The 19,483-nt window shown below is 35.8% G+C and overlaps 1 protein-coding gene across 1 annotated transcript in view; it reads right to left on the bottom strand.

Annotated features, from left to right (window-relative positions):
• Positions 1-19,483, bottom strand: part of MTBP (MDM2 binding protein) — an 84,614-nt gene that overhangs the window by 55,725 nt on the left and 9,406 nt on the right. The window contains exons 7-12 of the mRNA XM_020964979.2: positions 17,918-18,035; positions 16,056-16,190; positions 14,343-14,437; positions 10,148-10,213; positions 7,964-7,970; positions 5,602-5,719 (exon numbers count right to left, since the gene is read on the bottom strand). Coding sequence (XP_020820638.1) covers positions 5,602-5,719; positions 7,964-7,970; positions 10,148-10,213; positions 14,343-14,437; positions 16,056-16,190; positions 17,918-18,035 — 539 coding nt within the window. The remainder of the gene's footprint in view (positions 1-5,601; positions 5,720-7,963; positions 7,971-10,147; positions 10,214-14,342; positions 14,438-16,055; positions 16,191-17,917; positions 18,036-19,483) is intronic.

Raw genomic sequence — 19,483 nt, 5'->3', positions numbered from 1 at the left:
AGTTAAAAGCATTTTCCTATAGATATTCAGCTTTTACATGGTTTGGTAAACTTGAACACATGAACATCACCTTTAGGAAAATGCACAGTCAACTGCACTAATTTATAACATTTATTTTTTTAAAAGTATTTATAAACATTTGTATTTATAAAAATCTTTCCACCAAATACTAGGATACAACTTTCTGAATGTTTCCCTGCAAACCACATCTTGGAATCTGGCTTTTTCTTTTTTTTACAATTTACAAATTCTGTGATTCTGTGATGTCAACTGGATAACTGTTTAAGTACCTCAAACTCAAAATATCCAACATTATTGGACATTTTATGTCAATGTGTCCAACTCATTATCTTCTCCCTGAAACCTGATCCTCGTCTAAAACTTCCCAATTTTGTGTGTATGTGATGGTACTACCATTCTTCTAATTACTCAGTTTAAAAATTCAAAATTTCAAAGTCACCTGACTCTTTGCTTTCCCTCAGTCCCTACGATATTCAATCAGTTACCAAGTCTTGAGGTTTCCCTCTCTACAACATTACACCTGTCCTCTTCTCTCCACTAAAACTGACACAACCCTGGTTCAGGACCTCATCATTCTTGGGTAATATACTGGATCGATGTAAACACAAACAAGTACTTAACTATTCTATACATCTCCTGACAGGTCTCCCTAATCTGAAGGTCTCTCTTCTATGACACATCCTTCACATGGCTACTAAAATAATCTTCTGAAGAGCTCAGGCTGATAATGCCACATTCTTCTTCAAAATTCTTCAATAGCCTCCTATTGCCTTTAGGAAAAAACATAAAATCCTCAACCTGGTAGCTGAAGTCATCATTAATCTGACTTCAGCTCAGTTACCCTAACATATTTCATATTATTCTCCTTCACATACTCCAAGTTCTAGCTATAGCAGACTACTAGCTGTTCCTGAAACTTGACATGCCATTGGCCGCTTCTATGCATTTAAGAGGGCTATCTCCCCATTCTCTCCCCTACATGCTTAAAATGTACTCCCTCCTCCTCCTAGTACATTCTACTCATTTTATAGATGAGGAAAATGGCACAAGTAACTTAACAAAGGTCCCCAAATAGTTAGAAAGAAAATGAGATAAAAGGGAAAAGATGGAGGTTTAAAAGTAAAATGGAAAAGGGTGACAGGTTTGTCTAATATGACAGATCTTAAAATAGAAGCAAATAAGCTACCTAAATCTTTGTCAAGTTATTAATCAGTCTTTTGATGAAAGCAGAGCTGCCTATTATAAGTACACTATATAGAATTTCCTCTACAGAAAGGAATATGAGCAACAGAACAGCAATTAATAATCATCTGTCCATTCTGATTTGGGCTCAACCACTAAGATTAAAAGAAAACTGTGAAGTCTCAGCCTAATCAGTCTTAATGACAGTCTAATCAGTAATCAGTATGACTTCAAAGAATGTGACGTGATAACTGGCTTATTACAATTCAAAAGGTACAAATATTCAGACCTAAATTTCCAGAAGTAATCATTAAAAAAGAAAAATCAAATCCAACTAGATAAATTGAGTCATTCCTTTAAAGGTTGTAACAGAAATTGCATAGGAGATATGAGGTAACAGTTAATTAAAAATTTAAAAACAACATTCACTCCAAACAGGACAGAAGAATGTTTTAAATACTGCACTTTAAAAATTGATTTCAAAATGCATATCAACTTGCAACCTAGAATATAATAAGATGTCATCTAGGGTTGGTAAATTTTGCCCTAATATCATCCAATTTTTTCTTATGTCTCTTCAACTACCAGACTGACTACGTAATAAGTTACACAAAATGAGCAAATTAGGCATGAAAGAAAGGAATTAAACCTTTCAAGTCAGTATTCTATCACCCAAAGCAGCAATCTACTAAATAGAATGCCTAAACTAAAGTCTTCTCCAATTGTCCCAGGAGGATTCCTCTCTGCCCCTACTCTTATTTGTTTTCATGGCTCTATGTTTGACCAGAGGTGCTGTTTTGTGGAGGAAAATCTTGAGAGCTTGAAATTTTTTGACCTACTCCGCCATCTTCTTAGGCATTTGTGCATATGCACTCTCTCTCTCTCTCTCTCACACACACACACACACACACACACACACACACACACACACACACACACACACACACCACCTTCTGCAGTGTGCACTTTTTCCTTCTGCAATACCTTGAAGAACACTGTGCCCAAGCTGGCCTGTTAACATCCCTGGCTGTACCTGTGTCCAGTCCCACTTTGGAGGTCTCAGGGCACCAGGGTACAGGCAAGTGGCAAGCTGCCCTAGTATGTCATCCCTACCTCCCTCTTTGTGTTCCCTTGGGCATTTCTAGTCAAGTCACCTAGTCTTCCTTTGAATACTCCAAATAAAAGAGATTACTGTTTTCACGACTGACAGGCTTATCTAATTCTTTTGCAAAGCTCCTGCTACTGAAAGCAACAAACCCCAAAAGACTCAAACAATTCTGGGCACAGAAATGAGTAGTGAGAAGATAATGTGTTGAATTATATTTGGGAAATTATACAGTGTTAAATGTACAAGAGTTTCTTAATTCAAATCTCAGATGGGCAAATTTTCATTTTTTTTCCCTTTCTTTGCAAGGGATGAAGTGAAAGTAACAAGGGACGTTAAGGATATATTTGCCAAAAATCTTACAAATCTACTCAAAAAACTTAAATGTGAAAAGAAAGAACAAGGGAGGGGGAGGGGAGAGAAAAAAAGAGAAAGAAAGAGAAAGAAAGAGAGAAATACCTCAGTCTCCAAGTTGGGCATCAGTGTAGAAAGAATAGCAGTAAGGATGCTCAGATGTTCTCAGGAGACAAAATCCAAGAAAAGAGCTAGCAATAAATCCTATGGCCTCAGCTATCTATACATAATATGTATATGGCTAAAACAAGATGAGCTACAGATGCTAAAGTAAGAAGGCAAACAACCTTATAGGGATCACTGGCACTTGGTGAGATAAGATTAATTACTGAAATATGGCTCTAAAAAGACATACCTTATTTAAAATAAAGGATATATAAACAGTAGGGCAGAAAAGCATTGTGTATGAAGGTGACAAAATCATAAGAAATCCAGGAATCAAGAGTCAGAACAAGAGCAATAATGCCCTTGTATATTATAGGTCATCTGAATTAGAGGGGAAATAGATGAGGGTCCAGGAAACGGATCATAAGTGTGTCACAAACGTATAATACAGCTAATAATTTCATCCTTCAAAAGGTAGAGAAACAATAAGGGGAAATACTATTCTCACCAAAAAGGAGGAACTTGGGTGGGTTAGAAATGATGACAACCTTGGGAAGAAAGGAAAATTATCACCTCATTTTATAACTGACTTTTATTCTTAATCTTTTTGCTGGTAGAGTCTTGCCTCAGTGTTATTGGCTGCTAACTGATCGGGGTGGCAGTTGGGGTGGGTGAGGCAATTTCTTAGGACAACAATGAAGTTTGCCACATTGACTAACTCATGCGCAAGAAATCTTTCACGAAAGATGTCTGAGTAGCATATGATTCTGTTTGATAGCATTTTACCCACAGTAGAACTTCTTTCAAAATTGGAGTCAATCCTCTCAAACCCTGACACTGCTTTATTAACTAAGTTTATATAATATTCTTCAGTATTGTGTCTCGGGGGGAAAACGGAGGTCCAAGGAGAGGGAGAGAGAAAGGGAATGACCACTCAGTGGTGCAGTCAGAACACACACAACATTTATCAGTTAAGTTTGCTATCTTATATGGACATGGTTTGTGATACCCCAAAACAATTACAACATTAACATCAAAGATCACTGATCACAGATCACCATAACAGATATAATAAAAATGAAAAAGTTTGAAATATTGTGAGAATTACCAAAACGTGACATGTACAATATGAGCACATGCTGTTGGAAAAATGGCACCAACAGACTTGCTTGCCACAGGCTTGCCACAAACCTTCAATTTGTAAGAAAACAAAAACAAACAAAACCCCCCACAATATCTATGAAGTGCAATAAAATGAAGCACAATAAAACAAGGTATACCTATACTGTCTGGCCCGGGTAAAACACTGATGATTTATAATAGGAAGAGCTGTTCCACTGTTATTTTGCTTTAGCTATCTCTATCAATAACTTTAAATTGGAAAGGAAGAACAAAAACTGGCCAAAAGGGGGTTCAAAACCAAGATAAGAAAATATTGGAGGAAGATTCTGGGACGATGGCAGAGTAGTTAAAAAAATTTCAAGCTCTCAAGATTCTCCTCCACAAAAGAGATAAAAACAGGACCTCTGGTAAAACACACAGAGCCATGAAAACAAATAAGAGTAAGGGCAGAAGAGGGGCCCTCCTGGGACAATTGGAGAAGATCTGAAGAAAAATCCTGGAGAAGATTTCCTCCCTGTGTAGAATAAACACCTCCAGCTAGGGTCCACTTCAACCACAAAGGGCAAGCCCAGGGATTAGTTGGTTTGGGAGGGTGCCTTGGCCTCAGCCACAGGAAATTTTTTCAGTAAATTCTTACAAATCTGGAATAGCTCAAATGATGTAAACTCCTTATATCTAGGTATAATTTTATATTTTGTACTTGTATCCCCAGCACCTAGCACATAGCAATAAGCACTTAATAAATGCTCATTACTTGTATCCCCAGCACCTAGCACATAATAAGCACCTAATAAATGCGTATTGCTTGGCTGATTGAATAATTTTGATTTCTCAAACTGGCTGACTAAAATATCTCCAAATGATATATGTTGAATATTCAAAATATCTATTATTTCATTGGTGCTGGTTCTTCCAGGGCCAACACAGATCATAAGTGCTCTGTTTCACTTGAAACTTTTCTGTTTCAGTGGTCAAAAATAATTATCACCTTGTAACCTATGATGTGATATTACAATACAATTACTTGAATACTTTTAGACTGGTGAAAAGGGCTCCACTGGAAAAAAAATGTGACCAACAATTGGGCAACGGCAAAAATGATGGTCTATTCATTACTGAATTGTATGAAATGCTACATACCTAATTCAGAGAAATACAGAAAGACTTGTAAAAATTTTAAAATGAGCAATGTAAAAACAAAATATACACAACTTCAGCAATAAACAAGTATTTATTAAGCACTTATATGCCAGGCACCGTGCTAAACTGTAAACTAAGCAATACTAAGGGTAGTAACACTGGTCAAAGAAAGTAGTCAATCACAATACCTAGTGCCAAAATTATTTATTCCTTCTTATAACTGCTGATCAAACTTTTCTTGGGGAATAAACTTTGTAAAAAATTTTAGTGTGGGAGGGTGGATGTTTATTGGGAAGGTATCTTTTCTGTCAAAATCAAATACATCAATAAATGCAATTTTTTAAATTTAAGTGAATACTTTAAAAACACTTTAAAATCAGAATACTGATTTTTTTAAAAATTACAAAATCTATGAAAACATGAAGTCTCTAGAATTAATCAAAATTTTTCAAAATTAATATGGATTTTCAGCAATAGATACATAAAATACTACGTAAGAAAAAAAGATCTTTGTGTAGGTGAATTCTCCAAATGTACTGCCACACACACACTTTTAATATGAACATACCTACCAGTGATAGTTTTGGGCTTTTTTGCTATATACTCCTTCCATTTCCTTGTACTCAGCTGGCTTGGTGGTGGAGTAAGTATATTACTTACACTACAAGGTAAAACAAAGAGTGCTCCAACCTGAAAGGACAAAATCCAACATAATGAACATTATTTAAGTGCTCAATCACTAAGAAAAAAAAAATTCATGACATAATATTTAATTCACTTATCTAGTCAACATTCACTCAGTTGTTACTGTTTATTTTTTCCACCTAGAAAAATAGGCTACAGCATTTCATTTGTTATTGAAATCTACAATCTTGGAATCTTTCTAGATCCAAAGTTGTATGTAAAACCTCAGGTGAGAAGTCAGTTCTAATGTTTGCAAAATATGGGAAGACTGTGATTTTTTTTTAACCCACAGACTTTTCCAGTTATCCACACCTCTGCAATTACTTTGACTAGATTACTATATTGTGCTGTATGCAGAGCAACTCTTGAAGATAATAAAGATACTTTATTTTATTATTTTTTTTTAGGCAATTGGGGTTAAATGACTTGCCCAGGGTCACACAGCTAGTAAGTGTATCAAGTGTTTGGTCTGAGGCCGGATTTGAACTCAGGTACTCCTGACTTCAAGGCCAGTGCTCTATCGACTGCGCCACCTAGCTGCCCCAATAAAGATACTTTAGCCACACTGAGTTAGGTGGTAACAGAAAATAACAGAACAGGTGCTGTGAAATGTGCCAGGGCTTCTCATTTATTTCTGAGCATGATTCATAAGACTATGTTGAAGGGGCAGCTAGGTGGCGCAGTAGATAGAACCCTGGCCTTCGAGTCAGGAGGGCCTGAGTTCAAATCTGGTCTCAGACACACAAGGCACGACACTTAGTAGCTGTGTGACCCTGGGCAAGTCACTTAACCCCAACTGCCTAGCAAAAAGCAAAAAAAAAAAAACCAGACTATGTTGACCTAATGCCTCACTTTCATTACATGATTAATTACTGGCACTCAAATCTGAGAATTCCCAATTATTTTTAGATATTTCTTTTCTCTCTATAAATGCCAATTAGGCCACTATTAAGTGAAATACAATACACTTAAAAAATTTTTTGATGAAAATGTCTTGCCTCAAACATCCTAAAGGTAAAAACTTTTGTAAACACCTTAGAGTAAACTAGTCTCACGGAATTTCAGCTTATTTATTTTTAGGACTTGATATAAAAACATTTTATTTGCCCTATACTAATTAGACTGATTACATAAGATATTCTGCCAAATTTTTACTTTATATTGTGTTAGAGTTTCTAGAAAGTCTTCAAGTATGTTTCAAGTGATAAATAGTTTCCCCTTTCCACAGCCCAGCATCTCTAAGTACAGACAAGTTCATCACCAGTAGGAATGCTCCTTGGTGATAAATTCGTTAGTCATAACAACTCCTAAAACAAGAAAAATACAACATGGATCTCAGTCATGTGTAGCCCCTATTTGCTTCTGATCATAGCAGGATGGAAGAAAATGGGGCAAAAGGTTCTAAGAACCAAATTTTTTTTTTAGATTATCAATTAATCAGCATCTCTTAGGCACCTTCTGTGTACTACCACAGGCACTGTGCTAGGCCCAGAGGATGAAAATACAAAGTGTTTAATTAATCACCTGCACTCAAACTGAAAACTCCAATTTATTTTTAAATATTTTCTTTCTCTATAAATGCCAATTAGGTCTATCTGTTAAGGGTTAAGTATGGTATTCTTTAATTAACAACTCTCTATCCTAAAGAAACCAGCATTCTAGATAGAGCATATATAAAGTATATATAAAACATAAACAAGATAAGGGAATCAAGCAAGCAAGGCTTTATGTAGAAGGCAGCAGCATCTGATCAACAGTTGTAAGGAAACAAGGTATTTTAAGTAAGTTGGAAAAGCATTCTAGAAATGGCCGACAGTCAGAATGAAGAGACAGACATTTGAGATGGAGTACTGCAGTTAGGAACATCAAGAAGAATATATAATTCATCATTTGAAAAAAATAATAGTAATGATTGATAATGATGATGATGATGATGATAATCATAACAACTGCTAACACTTATACTGTTGTTGTTTTCAAAGATCAACATCCTAAATTAGTGATGTCCTGACTTGCTTGTGAATTGGATTTAAGCGAGGCAGAGCTGCATAAATTCATCAGCCTCACTCTCTTGCAAAGACATCAAAATTCAATGGCAAAACAAAAGTCAAGATAACAAAAGTCAAGTCAATGGCCCAAATGGCCATTGGAACAAATTGTTTTCATCCACCTCTTCTACCAAGAAAGTCTTCACACGCGTGGGATGGATGTCCCCCTCACTCCCTAACAGATTTGAGGCCTGTTGGCTACCTTCAAGCTTGTTTAGCCCATCTACCAAGACAGTTTTACTGAGTGTGGCCACTGCACATGCTACAGCTTCTTGGAGCGACAGGTGAGAATTATATACCATTTACTATGGGCCAGGCATCCAGGGGGGTGGAACCTGCGGCTTTGAGGACACGTGGCCTTCTAGGTCCTTTTGACTGAGTCCAAGTTTCACAGAATAAATCCTTTTATTAAGAGAATTCGTTCTGTGAAGTTTGGATTCAGTCAAAGGGCTGCACCTGGGGACCTATAGGGCCATATGTGGCCTCTATAGGCCTCAGGTTCCCCACCCCCGTGCTAAGCACTTCGCAATTATTATCTTATTTGATTCTCACAACAACTCTGAGAGGCAGATGCTATTATCTTCATTTTACTAATGAGTGAAAACTGAGGCATATAGAGGTTGGGTGACTTGACCAGGGTTACAAAACTAATATGTGTCTCAGGTAAGACTTGAACTCAAGCCTTCCTGACTCCAGGCTCAATGCTCCATCCACTGCACCAGCTGCCTTAGAGCCGCCAAGTGAAGGGCATTAAAAGCAAAACAAAGGAATTTATATTTGATTTCAAGGCCATGAGGAGCTACTGGAATTTACTGAGTAGAGGAATAATATGGTCAAACCTTTACTTCAGGCAAATCATTCCAGTACTTGTGTGGAGGAGAGACTGGAATTGGGAAAAGGCTTTTTTTTTTTTGGTGAGGCAGTTGGGGTTAAGTGACTTGCCCAGAGCCACACAGCTAGTGAGTGTTTTGTGTCTGCGGTCAGATCTGAACTCAGATCCTCTTGACTCCAGGGCCGGTGCTCTATCCACTGCGCCACCGAGCTGCACCAAGTGAAAAGACTTTAAACAGGAAGACTAGGAGACCACTATAATAATTCAGGTAAGAAATGATGAGAGCCTTCACTAAGGTTTGGAAAGCTGAGCAGAGAATAGGATGTACCCAAGAAGGAGAAATGACCAAAACTGGCAAATGACCGATCAACACGCAGCCTTCTCTATCTGGAAGGCACTCCCTACCTCCTCATCTTCACAGCTCTGGAGTCACCTTATACAGAATGAGGCCTTTCTTAAGCCCTTCAGCTAGAAATACTCTCATTCTTTATACTACTATGTATTACTTTTGCATGAATGCCTACCCCAGTATTTTGCACATAAAAGGTATATAATAAAGAAAACGACTAAAACCTTTAAGTTCTGTGACTCATGCTCTGATTGGCAGCTAAGTGCCACACCAGGTTGCCATACTTCATTTTCCACCTTGGCTATCTATTTTCTTGCCAACCATTCTACCACTGCACATATACTCCTACCCCTTGTGTGGTTAAGAAACCATAACAAAATCAATACTACCACTACTCCTGGAAAGAAGATAATGCCAATCTCCTTCTCTCCCAAATGCCTTAGAAGTGTTGTCTCCCTCTAAAAGATTCTAAGTTGCCAGAGTGCAGGGGCTGTCTCACTCTTATTTGTTTCCCTAGCACTTCTTAGCATAGTACTTGACGTTATTTTTATTCATTCAAAATAACTTGTAAAAAATGAATTCACAACTCTAATCTATTAGAAGAGGTACAAATATTTCTAGGAGTCTGAAACCGATTCTAACACAGGCATTGATAAAATTAAAGAGTAGAAAATAATAGTAGTTCAGGTAAACCATATGGAAAGCACAACTGAAAAGTCTATTTTCTTTCTATACCTCACCATTCTACCAGAGACGATAACTGTCAAAAATGAATATTGAAAAAGAGAATTTCTATTCCATTGTCATAATACCTAGAGAATAAAGAAAAAGAAATGGCCTGACAGTGAGAAAATCAATGCATACTGAAAGGATAAAATTACAAAATGATTTCATTCTCACAAAAATATATAAATTTTCTGTATTTCATTTTAAATCGGTCACTTTCCATGTACAGAGTTTTTAGAATAAACACAGGCAAAGTTTAGAATACCTAAAAAATATATTCATACAACTTGGCCTAGATGGTCTGCTATATCTCTTCCAACTCAAAGATTCTGCTAAATTCTGCTCAAGTGCAAAATGTATATAGGGATAGCATGGACTTGAAAACATTTTTAAGCAAAAACAGATTAAAAAAAAACATACAATCATACCCATCCACACACTTAAAGGTTAAATTTTTTACATAAATTTTTATACCTTGCCACAGAGATGAAATCTGTTCCAATAGCAACTTGGAATTCTCCTTTGTATTGTTTCTTGTCAATCCTCTGTATTTAACTGTTAAAGTCATAGTGGAGCACAAGTTTCATTGCCTTTAAAATTTTTTTCATAGGAATGTCTCCTCAGTATTTAAAAAATTCCATAAATCCATGAATATTGCTTCCAAAGGAAGCTCCTCTTTCCCAATATTTTAATTTCTTAAGCCGAGAAAAATACATTTCTTTTTACAATTATTAAAAGTTGATGAAGAAACAGCACTGTTGTATGTAAGTTATTATAAAAGATTTTTGGAGATGATATGCATAAAGGTAATATTCACCATTTATATAAGCACCTTAAAACTATTTCTTTGAGCCAAATCTTTAGGGCTCCAGCTTTCCATTTTCATCTCACTATACACTGAAACAACTGAAAGGGTGCTAGATCCAGAATCACAAGTCCCAAGTTTAAATCCTTCATCTGCCACTGTGTGACTTTGAGCAAGTCACTCAACCACTCTGGACCTTTCATCTGTAAAACAGGTGGGAGGAAAGGAGTTTGTACTGGATGCCAGATGAGGTCCCTTCCAGCTTTAAATCTGTAATCCTATGATCTCTTTCGTGCAATGGAACAAGAAAAGGTAAACTGAAAATACATACAGTACATGGGTATGTATGTACAAAATAGAATTTACAACTTTAAAATTCAACAAATTCTTCAGTCCATATATAGCTTAGTTGCCCAACATGTCTGCAGGCTTCCAAAGTTGTTTTATGATTTCACTATCTCTTCTTTCCTACTACTAGCTTTTTGCATCTTCCTGAGCTTCTGGCACTTTCTCAGAACCTTGGCTCTGCTACCTTCTGCTGGCTGTGTGCTCTTGAGTAAGGTATTCGATCTCTTAAACGTCATTCTTCTCATCAATAAAAAAGGGACAATATTTGAATTACCTAGCCTAGTGTTAATGCAAAAAAAAAAAGAAAAAAACCTCTGTATACCTTAAAGCACTATATGAATATGGGTTGCTATTATTTTGGAAGATAAGACAACTAAATATCACAATGTGGCAGAGATCTAAGATAAGTTGTCTAAAATAGAATTTGCAATCTTGAACATGTTAGTTACAAACAGAGTCTAATTCCCTAGGAAAAAAAGGAAAGAAGCAGAAGGTCAGGCTGTAGATGAGTGTATCCACATAGCTAAGAAAGACATTCACTGTAGTTATATTGGCAGCTGTCAAACTTGGTGCACTTAACTCATCTTATAGCACTGAATTCATATACATACACTCATACATGTATGTTTGTGTGTGTGTGTGTGTGTGTATATCCACAATTTTTTCACATACATAAAAATACAAAAATTACGTATGTGCATATACATGTATGTATGCATATATGTATATATGAGAGAAATTATCTGGAGTTAGGGTGGTGGTCATGAGTACAAAGAAAGAAATGGATACAAGACATTTCTTGAAGGTAGAATCAACAAGACATAGGAACTGATCGGCAATGGATGTTAATATAATAATGATATTGCAATATGGGTATATATAATCATTCATTACATGCACATATGTATTCAATCCCTAATAGGTATGAATACAAAAGACACACTTCTTATTCTCAAGGAATTTAATAGGAAAATAACAATAATAATAATAAGCTAAGTGCAAATAACTATGATACAAGTTATCATATAACAAATGACATAAGAATGGTATAAATAGGACCCTGTTCAAAAGTGGAAGAAATCACTTGAAGAATTAGCATTTAACCTGAGCCTTAAAGGACGTATATAATTTTAATAGGCAGATATAGGGGCAAAACAGCATATGCTAGATGTAGGAAACAACATGAAGAACAAGTACAATACAGTGGAGAAAAAGCAAAAGTCACTTAAAAAGAAGCTCTGCATACTCCAGGCAAGACCAAAGACAGGGAAGTAACAAGGAATAAAAACGGAAAGGAAAGCTGAGGGGCGAGAATATGAAAGGCTTTGAATATCAGGCTACAAGGAGATTAGACTTTATTCTACAGACATCTGATATATCCGAAAGGTTTTGGAGCAGGGAAATGGTGACATAATTAAAGCAACAGGCCTCAACTGCCAATTGATTCCTATGTCTTGTTGATTCTCCCTCCACAAAATCTCTTGTATCCATCCATCCTTTCTTAGCCCTTACATGGCTACCACTCTAGTCTCAGATCTTATTACCTTTCACCTAGGCTACTGCAGTAGCCTGTCTCTTCTCCAATCCATCCTCCACTCAGCTACTAAAATAACATTCTCAAGTACTAGTTTGATCATGTTACTTCCTGCTCAAGAGCTCCAGGGGCTCCCTCTTGTTTCTAAGACAAACATAAAACACACATACATATGTTTTCCCTAGAAACAATATATGTTTCTAGGGAAAAGAGAAGGCTCAAAAAAGAAATAGGTCTCCTGCTCTAGGAAGATGATAAGGCATGATGGACAAAAAGGAGAACTACTCAGCTTTTATTTTATTTGTATTTTCTCTGCCAAGGTGAATGGACCTTAGATTTAGAAGGACAGAACAAAAATTACTAAAGAAAGAACAGGAAAATATATAGCAGAAGGTAAAGGACTGAACCAATGCCAATCCAGAAGCACCAACTTTAGAATGTGTTCAAAAAAGTAGCCCTGAAATATAATGGGATGAAATCATTTCTGACTTTACTGCCAAAGATAATCATACAGACAATATGATCCTTGATAAGAAGCATAAGGAAATTGCTATAACCATACTTCTTGAGGCTCCTGGGTGGTGCAGTGCATATAGCGCTGGACTTGGAGTTGGGAAAACCTGAGTTCAAATCCTATCTCAGACATTTAATTAGTTGTGTGACCCTAAGCCAACACCATCTGCCTCAGCTTCCTCACCTGTAAAATAGCAATAATAATAGCACCCACTTTCCAGGGCTGTTGTAAAGATAAAGTTATATAACATATGGTGCTCTGCCAACTAAAATAACTATACAAAGCTTGCTGTTATTGTTATTATTATTCCAGGTAGCATTATTTTGATGATCTAGATAAACATAGTGTCAACTGTCCAGTTTACAGTAGATGTGCACTAACTTTATTGAATTCTTGAGTGAAAAGCTTGGTTCCAAGGGAAAGGAGCCCTGTTTAAAGTACATACGATAAACTACTGTGACAAGAGCACTTCTACTTTGTAAAAATGCCACCAGAATCATTGAAAGGCTTAGATATCACAGGTACCAAAGAAAGGACAGCAATATTTGGACAGCAACAGTATCAATATCCTATTCAAAAGAAGTAAACAAAGAAGCCCTACCAATAACTAAAAGGATAACAGAGCTTAGGGAAACAACTACTCTTCAGTAACAAAGGAGATTCTTTGACAGTCTCTGAACCACCCGCATTTAAAAGGTATGTTTTAAAAATCATCACTTTTCATGCCACTAGAAATTGATGAAGTTTTTCTTTTTTTTTTTTAAGTACTCAAAGTCCCCAACTCGTTTAGAATTTAGGGCTTATTTTCCTAAAGAAATCTTGTTTAAAATGATTCTATGTCTAGCATTATTGGGAAAACCTGGGGACCAAGGTTTTCTACCACCAGTTCGCCTAAAAGGATTTAATCAAATGATATACGCTTTCTTGCACACCATGAAACTCCAGTGTGCTTTTTTGGAGCTTATTCTGCACTCCTTAAGTTTCCTTTTATCTGCTTTTCAAAGTTTGCACTTCCTTCATAAAGGAAAAAGGCTTTCAGTTCAGAGTCAGAGATAAAATTGGTAAAATGCAAATGTACAATTGAGGTTATTATTTTAGTTAATGACTTTCAACTGAAATATAATCAGCCAATAATTCCAGGCTATGGAGTCAGAATAACTGTGTTCCAATTATGGTTCTGTTTCTTACTACTTATGAGACCTTAAACACGTCACCATCCCTCTCTAGGCCTCAGTTTCTTCATCTGAAGATGAGGGGAATGAACTAGATCATCTCCAAACTCCCTTCTAGATTTAAATCTATATTACTATGATTGGTTATCACTTCTTTATCTGATTTGATAGGGGTAAAGGAGGGAAAAATACATCCAGGCACCAGGCATAAATCTTACCCAAAAATGGCTTATTTCTAAGAAGAGTAACATTAGATGTTTGAATAAAACACTGTCACTAAAGTTTGTAAATGAAAGGATACAATTCAAATTCAATTTCTGACATATAGTACGATGGGAGATCTGACAATGACACCATCTGCATGAACTCTAAGACAGGGCCATAATAATGAAAAACCTAAAAAAAAAAGATACTACAATTAATTTTCAAGTTATAAAAATTTTACTCAAGCAAAACATTATAGAATAACAATATCTTAAAATATTTTTATCATCAAGACTTTATAATCTGTTTTCATGAAAACTATGAGGCATAACATATGCTATGCTGGGCAGCAGAGAAGGTAAACTTCAGTCTTCACACTTTACAATAGCAAACTAATGATGATACTTTCCTTTTTGAAAATTCTCCAAGCCTTTTACAAGCTCTGACAGTGTTGAATACGAATACAAAATTTGAAATATCTTAGCACAGAAATGTATTTTAAAATCTGCTGCCAATACTAAGAATAGACAAGTATTAAGATATATTACAGCCCAAAAAAACAGCGTAAGTGGATTCAATGAACTGAAACTTTTAGCATCAAAATGATGAAATTCACAGTAATTCATGGTTGTTAAAATTTTATTGGAGATATTTCATGTATGTATTCATGTTGAAGTCATGTAACATGACAAAACATCCCAGTAATTGTTTCAAAAACAGCAACAACAAACTTTTGATTTAAACGTTTTAACAGAATATAAATGGAACCATTATCTCCATTATTTACAGAGAGACAGAATGGCACAGTGGATAGTGACGTCACTTGGAATCAGCAAGACCAAAATTCAGGTCCTGTCTCTGACAACAACTAGCTGTAAGACTCTGAGCAAGTCATCTGACCCCTCTGTGCCTTTGGTAACCCTCTAAAGCTTACTTATAAAATCCTAAGATAGGTAGGGTTGCGATGTTTCCCCGAGAAAAGCAGAAATCCATATATATATATATATATATATTCATATAACTTAGAGTAAAGTCTTTTTTGAGTTCTCGCTGAGGCAAGACTTAAGGCCATAAGTTTGATTAAAGAGTAGCATACATTATCATTATCTGCAAATTCTTATCTACAGGTGGAATTAACTAAGAGGTTATACAAGAAGAGAAGCAGTATCTGTTGTAATCTAGAGGATGACTAGAAAACATGGTTTGGGCTTCACTTTTAATTTAGACACAGTATGACTGAAAGGGGATGTGTTATTTTTATGCAAACATTATCTGAAAAGAAGCTATCATTCATCAACTGTTAGTTTGTCACAAAAAACTGCATCACAGAAAGAAAGTTAATTTTTCATTGAAACAAACTGAAACTGTACTGTGCGGGCACACACAGGATGGGTCTTACAGTTGCCTGGGGAAAATGAAAAGTGATTTGACCTGGGTATGAACACAAGCATGTACTAGAGGAAGGAACTGAACTGACATTTTCCTAAATCCAAACTCTATACTCTATCACCCACCCATACATGCACACAACATACATAAAACACACATAAACACAGCAGTCACACATATGGAACATTATATATCATTTTAAAAGCATTCTGAATGTTAAAAAAGGAAATTTCCTGGGTTAATATTTCAACTATGAAGAAGTACTATAATTTAATTACATAGTTTTAAGCCATCAAGACCAAAACCAACTAATTTTTAGGATATATATTAAAAATGATGACAATAGCTTCAAACAAATTTAACAACAAAAGACAGCAGTCAACTACTATCTAGCTGAAAGAAGATCAAACACATGACTCACCTCTGGCAATATATTCCTATCCTTTGATTTTACTGTCTCCTTGGTAGAGAAAGAAGTATTTAAATAAGATGTGTTATAAATTTTCGGTGAGATTCCTCGTAGACTAAATTCTGGAAACCTAACTTCAGATCCAAACTAAAAAAGAAAAAACAAACATTCAGGACTCACTTATGGATGTTATAAATTAGGCATCAAAGGTCAAGATTCAGGTGTGTCTTGTATATAGCAGGCATTTAATATTAAACTGAATTGTTAGAATATGGAAGTACAAGATATGTGAAATTTACAATTACACATAAATGTAGTTTTATAATTCTAGTCAATTCCAAACATTTATTAAGCACTACATGGAAAGTATTTTTAAAATAAAATGGACTTCTAGAACATATTCTGGAAAGTTGGCTATTCTTAAGTGGTTTACTATCAAATATGCAAATTTACCACAAAAGATCCTCCTGCCATATCATCTGCAAACAAGTACGTTCAGATGATGATAAGAAATATAATTTCAGGTCATTAATTTTTTCTCTTAATCCACACAGATCCAACATATTCATTAGGATATGGGCAAATTAGTCCTGCTAGAGAAGACAGGAGGAGATGGAGTGTGGAAGGTTTGAGGAGAGTGCTGAGAGGCTGAGCCCTCCACAAGTTCCCTTGATCCATCCCCTCCTGTCTTCTCTAACAGACTGTAACCGTAATAGTCCTATCATCCTCCCTCTTCCTTCCTCTCTCTGTCCATCCCTCACATCTTCCTTCAAACTAATCAAGTCTCCAGTATCCTTAAAAAAAACCTTCACTAGAATCTCTTTATTGCCCTATACCTTTTCTTCCCTTTTTCAACCCAACAGCTAGAAAATCTGCCAATACTAGATTCCATTAAATGTTAAATTCACTCAAATGGATTATAAAGTATTTTTAATGTAAAAATATTTTTAAAACCCAAAATAATATCAGTCTCTTTTATTTCTGAAAAATAAAAGAAAGAGAATAGTCTTCTGTCATAACACTGTCTTTGAGAATGAAGATGAATGCCATGCAATTATTTTGGTGAAGCCTGATTCTGAAAAAAGAGATGAGAAGATGTGACTCCTTCCCTTCTTTGCAGAGGTGAGGGACTACAGGTGTGGAACACAGCACATATGCAGACTCAATTGGTGTACTGGCAGGTTTGCTGAGCTGCTCTTTCTGTTCCTTTTTAAAATATCTGTTCCAACAATGATTCATTGGTTGTGGGAGCAGAAATGTAGCAATGAAGATGATAGAAAAACAAAGAGATACGTGTAAAAAAGCATTTTTAAACCAACTATCTTTGAAGAACCACGCCCAATAGTATTATTATAGGTAATATAGTTTGAAGATAAGGTTTTCTTGGTATTTCAAATAATGTAACACTTTGGATAGGCTCTAAGATGGACTTACTTTATATAACATACTATTTTAAGGAGCTAAGACTACAAGAAAACTCCAGTTTATAATGAACATTTTAATAAAGTTGAATTTCAGCAACATAGACAAGAATCACATAGGAAGAGGGATAGATACATTGAAATTTGTACCTTTGGAGTAGATAAGTTTGTTTTTGTTTTGCTTTGTTTTTAGGCAGTTGGGGTTAAGTGACTTGCCCAGGGTCACACAGCTAGTAAGTGTCAAGTGTTTGGTCTGAAGCTGGATTTGAACTCAGGTCTTCCTGACTCCAGAGTCGGTGCTCTATCCACTGCGCCACCTAGCTGCCCCTGAAATTTGTACCTTTGGAAGGGGTGCCAAAATTAATGAGGTCACACTTACTAAAATATTTTTCTATACATAAATGCAATAAAAGTGAAAATCTAGAATTAAAAATTCAGACAATTGCCATTTACCTTTCGTTCCCATATCTGAATCTTCCCCCTCCATAATTCTTTGGAGTCAATTACATTTTTTATGTCATCTAAGGCCACAATATCAGCTGAAAGATATGCTGCAATTTTCTGGCAACTTCTATAAGAATAAAGAAAATTCATGTACCTGAATATGTTTCTACTAGTATTTCAATAATGAGAAAAGAGTAGAGGCAGATTGTAAAAGTCAGAATCACAAAGAATAACAAGCTCTTCAAATATCACTCACCCATGGAACCCCAGTATCAACACATACTAGTCCACCCTTAAAAAAACCTCACTTGCACCTTCCATTTCCTCAAGTCATTGTTCTACAATGTCTCAAATTCCTACTAGAAAAAAAAAACACCTATACTCCTTGGTTCTACTTCCTCACCACTCACTCCCTGTTATCATAGTCTACCTAATCTTCTCTTCAATTAAAATATCCCCAGTTCCTTCAAACAATACTCAGATGGCAAGATGTGAAGGCCCTTGAACATCCCGGTTGCCTTCTTCTGAATGTTCTCTAGTTTACCAGTGTCATTTCCAAAATGTGACATCCAGAATTGAACACAAAAGCCCAAATACAGTCTGATCAATGCAGAGGACAATGGTACCATAATTTCTCTTATCTTATTCAGCAAGCCTTTGTTACTACAGTCCAAGGTCCCATTAGCTTTTCGGCTTCAACATCATACAGTTGCAACTTAACTCAATTTGCAGTACACTGAAATTGCCTTATCTTTTTTCAAATGAACTACTATCTCACTACCAATCTCATCATGTATTTCACTAACAATTTCATCATGTCCTTAAAAAGTTAATTTTCTGAAACCTAACGCAAAACTTTAGATTTATCCCCATGAAATTCTATCCAATTAGATTTAGCTTTATGTTCTGGTCTACTGAGATCCTTTGGGATTCTGACTGTTACCCTTTGTATAAGCAATCCCTTCTAGCTTTGTGTTAATGACAAATTTGATCTATACCTTTGTCTAGCTTACTAATAAAAAAGTCTTCCATTAATGACTATTCTCTGGGTTGGGCCATTTAACCAGTTTTAAATCCACCTCACCAAACTATCACTTAGACTCCATCTCTCCATATTATGTACAAGAACAATATAATAATAATAATAATAACAACAACAACGATAATAAAAGCTCGCATTTAAAGTGCTTTAAGGTTTGCAAAGCACTGCACAACTATTATCTAATTTGATCCTCATGACCTCACAAGGTTGATGTTAAAATCTAGGCAAATATATCTGTAGCATTTCCCTGATACGCAAATTTAGTAACTCCGTCAAAAGAGGAAATGTCTGACTTGTCTGGCACGATCTGTTCTGGACGAAGCTGTGACAGGTCTTTGTAATCACCATCTCCTTTTCCTGATGTTCAATAACCATATCCCTTTAATGATACATTATTGAATTTTGCCAGCAATCAAAGTTAAGCTCACTGGCCCATGTTTTGCAGAGTACCCTATAACTTGCAGAATCAAGAACTGTAAATTCAAATGACATCAGTCATATCTATGTATCAGTTATCCCTGCTATTAATTCAT

The sequence above is a fragment of the Phascolarctos cinereus genome, unplaced genomic scaffold (genome assembly GCF_003287225.1).
Source record: "Phascolarctos cinereus isolate Bilbo 61053 unplaced genomic scaffold, phaCin_HiC Scaffold_4;HRSCAF=312, whole genome shotgun sequence".
Taxonomy (NCBI): domain Eukaryota; kingdom Metazoa; phylum Chordata; class Mammalia; order Diprotodontia; family Phascolarctidae; genus Phascolarctos; species Phascolarctos cinereus.
The sequence above is the reverse complement of the archived record's forward strand: the minus strand, read 5'-3'. Positions and strand labels throughout refer to the sequence as shown.